The sequence below is a fragment of the Glycine max genome, chromosome 6, assembly GCF_000004515.6.
Source record: "Glycine max cultivar Williams 82 chromosome 6, Glycine_max_v4.0, whole genome shotgun sequence".
In the NCBI taxonomy this organism is placed as follows: Eukaryota; Viridiplantae; Streptophyta; class Magnoliopsida; order Fabales; family Fabaceae; genus Glycine; species Glycine max.
Window position 1 is genome coordinate 50,804,656 of NC_038242.2, and position 9,095 is coordinate 50,813,750.

The 9,095-nt window shown below is 31.9% G+C and overlaps 1 protein-coding gene across 2 annotated transcripts; it reads right to left on the reverse strand.

Moving 5' to 3' along the window:
* Positions 1-2,522: 2,522 nt before the first annotated feature.
* LOC100796425 (UPF0301 protein Cpha266_0885) lies at positions 2,523-6,413 on the reverse strand. 2 transcript variants are annotated; one of them, XM_006582384.4, is made up of 3 exons: positions 5,946-6,410; positions 3,899-4,047; positions 2,523-3,424 (listed from the first exon to the last, which is right to left on the reverse strand). In XM_006582384.4, the coding sequence occupies exons 1-3, from the start codon at positions 6,142-6,144 to the stop codon at positions 2,750-2,752; spliced, it is 1,023 nt and encodes a 340-aa protein (XP_006582447.1). In that variant the 5' UTR covers positions 6,145-6,410; the 3' UTR covers positions 2,523-2,749. The 2 variants fall into 2 exon arrangements, with proteins under 2 accessions (XP_006582447.1, XP_006582448.1); XM_006582385.4 differs by lacking the exon at positions 3,899-4,047 and having other exon boundaries at positions 5,946-6,413.
* Between the last annotated feature and the right edge of the window lie 2,682 nt (positions 6,414-9,095).

The window sequence follows — 9,095 nt, forward strand, 5'->3', positions numbered from 1 at the left end:
CCATTTTACAAACACATAACATCACTTGATTTGTTCCTCAACCATTCGATCGAGTTCAATTTATATGTTTGAGAGTAGGTTTGATTCTTTAAATAAGGCATGTTTAAATTTTATAAGTTTGATGAATACATTTTTTCCCCTTTTCTAGTTGTGAAATGTTCAATTAAAAACATTAATAGGAACTTACTTTATATGTAGACATGTCATTTTTGGTAGAATTCCACCATGTGTAATACTGTGATTTTTTTAATTACATGATTAAATATTTTTCTTGTGTTGACCTACAATGAATATACTCATTTTTGCTAGTTTTGATAATGTTTTTTAGGTTTGGTGAGGTGTTGTTGGACTTCAGGTTTTTCTTTTCTCTCATCTCTTCAAAACCTTAGCTTGAAGATCCATAGGTAAGCAAAGTTTTACCTTGTTTTAGATTCCATGATTGGTATAATTTTGGATTTGGAAATAGTTGTTTCAATGTTAGATTATGTTGGAATTGTGTTTATGTGAAGTTGTATTAGTTTTGGAGACATTTGGGGAACGATTTGAAGAAAAAAAATTGGGTTTCAAAGTCCTCTAACAAGGCTTAAGCATGTTCATTCAAAGCCAAGCTTAAGCAGGCAGCTTAAACATGTCCATTCAGTGGTCAAGCTTAAGTGAGCGACTTAAGCATGTCCATTTTAAGGTCATGCTTAAGTGAACTATATTTTTAAAAGCTTTTTAAATGACATTCTAAAAGGAATCCAAATGAATACACCCTTTTGTTATGAGCTTTTATAAAGAGATTAAAGTTGTTTTGCAATGAGATTATGTAATTTATAGCTAAATGAGAATTATTTCCTCGTTTAAGATGTTGTTATGAAAATGTGAACTTATATGAATTGAGAATGCTATAAATGATTACTTTGTTGTTGGGTTTATCATATTGATGTTAAGGTGTTTATGTATTGTTGAGATGACTATGATTCAATGAGGTGAACTATTTTGATGTTATAAGGCTTTGAAAGAAGATTGATGTATCCTTTTATTTTGAAGTTTCTATTTGCTTTTTAAGAGGAGAAGTAACAACCTTATTCTTGATGCGATGTTCATATTAATTGTTAACAACCTTATTACAATTTTGATAAAATGATATGAATTATTGATGAGATGATGATGCGTGTGTGAGGTGATTTTGATGTTTGGAATTGCCCCTAAGTGTTGGAAGGGTTAACTATGTCCTCTACAAAGGTGTTTATTGAAATACGGTATACTTGAGAGTTGTTGTTGTTGTTGTGAGTAAGCACGTAAGTTGTGGGTGCTTGGAGAGTCATCAACTTAGTGTTGAAGATTTTCGTGTTGGCTAATGTTGAATGAACCTATAGAATAGATGAGTGGGCAAATCCTTGTAAAGGTTAAGATCTTTGCAATCCTTATTAAGGTAAATCATTGCTCAGACTCATCTATTGTTGATAAAATCACATTTCCTCCGCAAGATTAATCTAGGTCTATCCGAATGGTTAAAGAGATAACTATGTTGAAGGATGTATTTAAGTTAATCACTCATGGTTGTGTTCAGTGTACTTAGTGACGATGATGACAGACTCGTGTTGATGATATTTGATGGTTGATTTATGATGTTCATAATTGATTATAATTCAAGATAATTGAACATGAGATGTTCTTTATGAGTTCCATGCTATTGTTACTCAAATTCAAATGCCATGTTTTAAAGACAATGATGTTTAATTAATTGTTATTTGTTGAAGTTTAAATTTTTTTAAGTATATTTCTGGTAAGTTTTTCCTCATGTTATGGTACATGTGGTTGTTAATATTATGATCTTGAACTTTATGTTTGTAAAAGAAAATAATTGGAATTAGATCTTTCTTTGGAGACTTTGTTGACGGTCACACATGAATGTAATGATATGATTCCTTCTTTTGTTTCTTGTTTAGATTTATCCAGAGTTGATCAAATCAAGTGTTTAGGATGTGCATCTTTCTATAAGTTGTATATAAGTATATAAGTGTGTGAAGACATCCTGATGGCTTATCTTATCTTATGATATGGTGATGTGGCATAAGAGATGAGTTTTTAATCAATTGATCATGCATATATGAACTTGTTATCTTGGAGTTGTTGGTTTTAGCTTTTGACTTTTGAAAACATGCAAATTTCACAAGTGTTTTCATAAATAAACTGATTGAAGAGTTTGAAAAAATTAAAATAAAGTTTTTCGCTTGTTAATTATATGGTTATGTAAGAACGATTTTTTTCATTATTCAAAGGGTTATTTAAAGCTCTTTAAGGATAAAAAACACAAAAACACATTTTGTAAAAACTAAATAAGATTTTTTTTTTTACAAAAATCAAAATGAAAAAAAATGCTACAAAAATCAAAATGAAAAAAAATGCTAAATTACAAAAACAAAAAAAAAGTATTTAAGCCTTTTTAATATCGTTTATCGGTCGTGGAAATACCAATTCAATGGTGCTGGAGCTCTTTGAGCTCTAGATGAAATTCTAAAGTTTAATCGTAAAAATGCTAGCCAACACAACTTATTCTCATACTTACATCAAACTATACTAACAAGCATAATTACAAAAACCAAGCAACGTACAATTCCTCTTATAACAATAGAGTAGGACAGGGGGATAAATTATCTATTTATTTGACATTAAAGTGAACATCAGTACAGTTGACTTTGTAGCACCCTGATTACAGGTTCTTCATTCATTTGACTCTGAATTTGAAACCATACATGAGTAGCTACATGTCTTGCTTTGGCTTCCGGCTCAATTCTGAGTAATGACCACCCATTAGCTGCAAAATCTCCTCCCACAAACTTTCTGAAGAATCTGATAAAGCCCCACAAAGCAAACTTGAGCTACATGCAGCTACATACCAATAATCTGACTCAATCTCATCTCTCAACTGATCCAGTTGCCATCCAGCATAACCAACAAAGAATCTGAAGTCATGAGGCTTGAGAATCCCCTTCTTCACAAGTCCTGCAGCATCATCCAAACTGTTTCGAGATCCAAAACATAGCCCAGGGATTACCTCTTCAAATCCTGGAAGCTTCATCTTCTCCTCTGTTTTCAACAAAACCATGCTTGCCTCAAGAGGTCCGCCGAAATGCAGAGAACAATCAGAGAAGGTAGTTAATAGATCATGGTTTGTAGGTTTCATGTGTTTGATCTTTTTGTGAAGAGGACGGTTGATGACAATTCCAAAAGGTCCTCCTTGATGATGTCTAGTTCCAGATCTGAGAAGGAGAATAACAGTTCTTTCAAATGTGCGAACACCATCAAGCTTTTCGGTAGCCACAAGTACGCAACCAGTCTCAGGTACTGGAATAGGATGAGCCCACTGTGCTCCAAGAGGTTTGGAAATAGGCAATGTTCCACCTTGATTATGCGTGTCAGCATCTGATATTTCTTTCTGTAAATGAAGTGAAGAAAACTCGGTTAAAGAAAATATAATGTTTCAGTAAATTACTGTATTGATTAGATATGCACAATCATAAATAATTAAAAGTATTACAAGTATCAACAAGTCACAAAGAACACAGAAAGTGCAATACTAATAAAAGGAAATTAATCAGCCCTGTAGGGCTTAAAACTTAGTCACCAATATATATCATTAGACAGGTTAACAGAACAGGGGTAGGCAAGTTGTCTGACTCAATCAAGTGTCCTAGATTGACGACAAATCCATCAAGAGGAGATGATTCTCCAACTATCAAGCATGCTTCTATGACTGTAACAAGGAACAGGTATGACTCTAATAGATGTTTTGAAACTTATTTCAAGATTCATGAAGTTGACCCCTTCTACTTAAAACGGCATGCAAGAGCTACAGAGCAATTAAGAGAAGATGACAGATATAGATTCCATTTAGGAATGAAAGCATCACCAACTCATCCCTATATAGCTTTGCCCTGAATTCGCGCCAATCCAGATTAGTATGATGACATTTCTCAGAGTTGTTATCTGATTTGTTGCCATCAGAAGAATTATTCCCTCTAGTACCATCTTCTTCTGGAATGGACCATTCATCATTGCCTGTAATGATGAATATATCCATAAAAAAGGAAGTCACATAAAATTATATTATTAGCAAGAGAAAACAATAAAATGAAAAGGAATAATATGATTTTCATTATAATGTCAATACCTATTTGAGTTATCAATCCAAAATTTCATCCTTTTGTCTATGATGTATTTTTAACAAGTTGTCTCCAAAAATTCTATACCCAAGAAGCATCAAGGACAGTACAATATAAGACCAACTAGTTTTCACCTGACAGAATTACTAGGCTTATGTCATAGAAAAGCTAGCCAATGCCTCTTTAGGTGCAATTATATCATGTCAGAAAAATAAAAATCCACATGAAGAGAGAGTGAACGATGACAATCAAAATATGCTATCTAAATCATATAAATAACAGATAACATAACCTTAAATAGTGGAATGATGTATCTGTTCTTAATTCTAAATTTTATTTCCAAATTCTGGCTATTCAAGCATGTGTGCAAACTTAAAATTGCATTTTATGCATAAAAAATAACAGGTTCCTCAACAATATAGAGGCCATCAAGAATAGGCAACTAGATCTTAGATGTTATAAGGCAGAAAACATCTAAGAAACTATGTATCCGTATTTTCATGCATTAGTTGTAAAAAAAAACACCAATTTCAACAGTTCTGATGCATTAATAAGGTAGAGTGATCTAAAATTTAAACATGTAAAGGAGTAAACTAAAAACATTATGTAAAGTATTGTTCAATGCTGTGAGATTGGTGATGTATGACTGATAAGTGGATAACAGAATAGTACGTCTATCAAATCAAATAATTTAAACAAGCAAGAGAACTGCTGATTATACAGGAAAAACCCTCAATCTGTACAAGAATAGCTCCATTTTAATAGAAATTATTACTTTGACCTGAAATTGCTAATGGAAAATGAAGGTCCAAGTTAGAAGGAAGCAATAAATAAATATTACTCCCATTCATGACAAATACTGTAAAAGAAAAATAAATAACACAGATCAATTTGATAAAAAAAACATTTGGCCTCACTTCTACCCTTCCAAAACAGAAAGAAGAGAAAGTAAATTCAGAGAAACAAAATATATCCCAGGTCCCCAAGAAAGATAGCAGCATAAGAATATGTAAAGATTTTTATACTGTCAACCATTTAGAAATCATCATGATTAGTAATTACAAAAGTCAACAAACTTATAACACATGACAATCTATGATAGGATGACAGTGTAAAAATCATTTACATAGGCAGTGCATTAAATCCAGTACCACAAATAGCAAGTTAAGAAACTATCACATTTAGAACTCCATACTGTCCATACTTCAGAAATGCCTCATATGAAAGAGGTAATCTTATCACCCAAACATGTCCACCAACAAACAAATGTAAATCACTGATTATTTTAATCTAGTATTATGAAATATTTTCTCACATTACCAATATGTATGAAGTTTGTAAGAAAGAACACAAGATTTAAGTGACATAATTGTAAGACTATTCACTTGTATATATTATAAAAGCATAATATAGCACTCGAGTTGGAAATTTTAAAACTGATCATAATTTAAAAAAAAGGGATGACCGGTGACCATTCCTCATTTTCATCAATTCAAGATAGAGCTTTGTTTCACATGGAAAGAAGCAAGTTCTAGACAGAAAATTGAATTCAATGTCATGAAGGAACTCAACAAACAGGCAACAATAACTATTTTTCTTTGATCAATTGTTTCATTTGAAAAATTTGGCGAACCTTTCCATCCCCTCGAAACCCTAGGACCCAAAGAAAACCTAATGCAAATCACATGCATGCTATGTAGCGTTTCTTTAATGTAATTGTGATCACAGAGAGACAAATAAGGGCAAAACAAGCAATTATTGATTATTTAAAGGAAATGAAAGGAAATAACAGACCGGAAGAAGAGGAGTTGTGGTCATGATTGTTCTTCCCCGTGGCGCTGACAACAAATAGGCGATACCCTTTAGAGTAAGGGTTTCTCCTCGAAACAGTGATCTCAAACACTCTGCTCCTTCCCAAATTGGAGGGAATGGGTCTGTGGTAAAACGAATTTGTGTGGAAAAGGTTCTTCGCATGAGCAGCACACAGATCCATTCTCACTTTATGACTGCCTTTATCGTTTCTGGATCGATGACGCTCGGCTAACCTAAGAAGCGAGAAGGATAGAATAGGAAAAATAAAGATAGTGAGTGGAGCAACAACAGAAGACGATCACGAAGAGGATGATGAAAGACACTGGTACGATTATGAAAACGACGCTTTGGAATTGGAAAGAGAGAGAATATGCTTTATTTTAACCGAATTGTGTGGAGGTCAGCACTGGCGTACGCTAGCCACAACCTCCAATGCAATCTAAAACTGCGCTGGCGGCTTAACTATGGCCTACGCTACGCAAAGATAAGATTAATCTAATCTGATTGCTTGCCAATAGTTTACCTATCCAATTCAGTTAGAACATCAAATAAATCATCCTAAAAATCAGTTAACTGAATCCAACTCCACTTAATCTAATCTGCTGGGTTGTAAATTGAGTTAGATTGACTCGTCACTTTCTTTTTTAAATAAATATCTCATAAATTCAGTCATTCATTAAATAAATAAATAATTTAAGCATAATATCATAATCACAAAAATATTACGTTATTACATTATCTTATCACAAATATTGTTTAAACAATAGAGGTGTTATCATCACAAGTTAAATAAACATAAAATAATAAATAACATGAAAATACTCTTATGTGGTTATTATAAGATAAAATTGAGAATAAATTGATGATCTTTTTTATAAGATATTCATAATTCTTATGTAATATTTAATTTTTTTATTAGTTGTTATTATTATATATTTTAAGTATTTTTTCCTGTCTTGGATATAAATAACAATTTTTTTAAAATATAAACAAATCTTAACGGTCTTATTCAATGTGATTATTCTCATAATATCCTTTATTTAATATAGTCAAACTTTTTATGTTTTATATCAAATTTTAATGAAAGATAATTTAGGAAAAAAGATTTTTTTTAGAGAAATGATTGGAATACACTCATTCACACACATTATTACTCATTGGCTAAAATTTATTGGAAAAGGTTCTTCGCATGAGCAGCACACAGATCCATTCTTACTCACATTTAATTCTCCTGATTTTATAATTTAATGAAGTTTAATGAATTTTTAAATGAGTGTGAAACATGTCTTTTTTTCTTCATATAATCAAGACTAGAGGAAATAGTGATTCCTAATACTCTTAGACTTTAATATTTTCATCACTCATAACAAGTTAATGATTATTAATAAGAATAAAATTGATACATCAGTAGTATTTATTTTAAAAGTCAATAAAATGAACTACATTAATTCTTTTTATTGGTTTGTGTGATTATCTGCAAAGGGCCTTATTAGACCATAGGGGGTAGTTCACATATCATATCCAATAGAGTTCTCTAGGGACGTCTTGGTGCAGAAATGGGGGATGGAGGTGGTAAAAACAAGGTCGTGTTTAAAGATACATAAAATGATGGGGCTTCAAGTGGACCTTCCAAGGAGGGAAGAAGTGAATTTGATAGTAAATAACATATTCATAATTGAGTTTGAAAGGGGAGATCATATGAAGCCTAAGTGTTTTGTGGATTAAAATATTCTTCTAGAGTTGTAGAAGCTTTGGCATGAGGATATTATTGTGGAGTTTATTGGAAAGAGTCTTAGTTTCTTCATGATGCATGGTAGGTTGAAAACAATATGGAAATTGACAGGCAATTTTGAAGTGGTTGATGTAGGGCACAATTTTTACACGGTGTAGTTTGATCTTTTACAGGATAGGGAAAATGTGATTAGCAGGGGTCTTTGGATGATCTTTGATCATTACATTGTTGTTCAAAACTGGGTTCTTGACTTTGTGTCTTCGAAAGAAATTATAAAAAGCACATTAGTTTGGTTACCATTTCTCAGTTTAGCTATGGAGGAAAACTTGTTATTAGCATTGGTGATAGTAATTTATAGGCCCGTTAAGGTGGACATTAGGACCGCTGATGCTTTGAGAGGCAAGTTTGTACGGGTTTTTGTTTAGATAGACTTAAATTAACCGATCCTGGGAAGAGTTTGGTTCTACAATCATTGGTTCCATGTAAAGTATGGGGGACTTCACCTTATTGCAAGAGTTGCAGTTTGTATGTGCATACTAAAATAAATGAAACACATCAGAATGAAGTTTGAATAATGTGTTAAAGAGAACTTAAAAGATAAACTTTTTTGAAAATGATTCCACAAGTATAAGTTTAAAAATTGAGATTGTTAAAAGATATCATTCAACGATGTATACTTAAGAAAGTTTTTTTGAAAATAAGATTTTGATAAGCTTGTGTGTCCAAATATATTTATGTAAGAAAATAAATAAAAAAACATAATAATAGAAATAAGAATATTTTTTTTTACTAATTCAATTAATCTTAAGTTATATTCAATTCTCCTTCAATTTTATATAGGAGTGTCACTAATCAATAAATCATTATAATAAGTATTCTATGGTTGTCACTTCTCACAATAAAAAATACACTCCCAATCTTTCTTTTGAGATTACTAAAATCCCAAATATTCTTTGTTGACCCTAAGTCATTTTTTAACTTTCCAAACAACAAAGTTAATTAGCAATTACAGCACGAACACAAAAACTTTGCTAAGCAACACCCATGGATGATCGTTCAATGAAGAGAGCATAGTTTATCAGAGAATTTTTCAGCACTTCATTTTTTACACCATTGATCAAATAAAAAACATCTTCATAACTGAATTTTTATCTCCAACCAATAAAAAAAACCAGTTGGTGATGAGATGCCGCACATAGTTTATTTATTGATGTTGCAAAAAAATATATTTATTCATATGTTTTTAATTTGAAGGCGAGCCCTAGTGCAGCGGTAAAGTTGTGTCTTGGTGACTTGTTGGTCATGGGTTCGAATCCGGAAACAGCCTCTTTGCATCTGCAAGGGTAAGGCCCATTGTTTAGCTTTGCATATACAAATAATAATGTAGTATTAATTGATTT

Excerpts from the sequence above, each read along its gene's own strand:
- LOC100796425 (XM_006582384.4), bottom strand. The coding sequence starts at position 6,144 with ATGGATCTGTGTGCTGCTCATGCGAAGAACCTTTTCCACACAAATTCG. Across the intron at positions 4,048-5,945 it reads CCACAACTCCTCTTCTTCCG|GCAATGATGAATGGTCCATT; the intron begins GTCTGTTATTTC and ends TCATCATTACAG. Across the intron at positions 3,425-3,898 it reads AGCTATATAGGGATGAGTTG|AAAGAAATATCAGATGCTGA; the intron begins GTGATGCTTTCA and ends CTTCATTTACAG.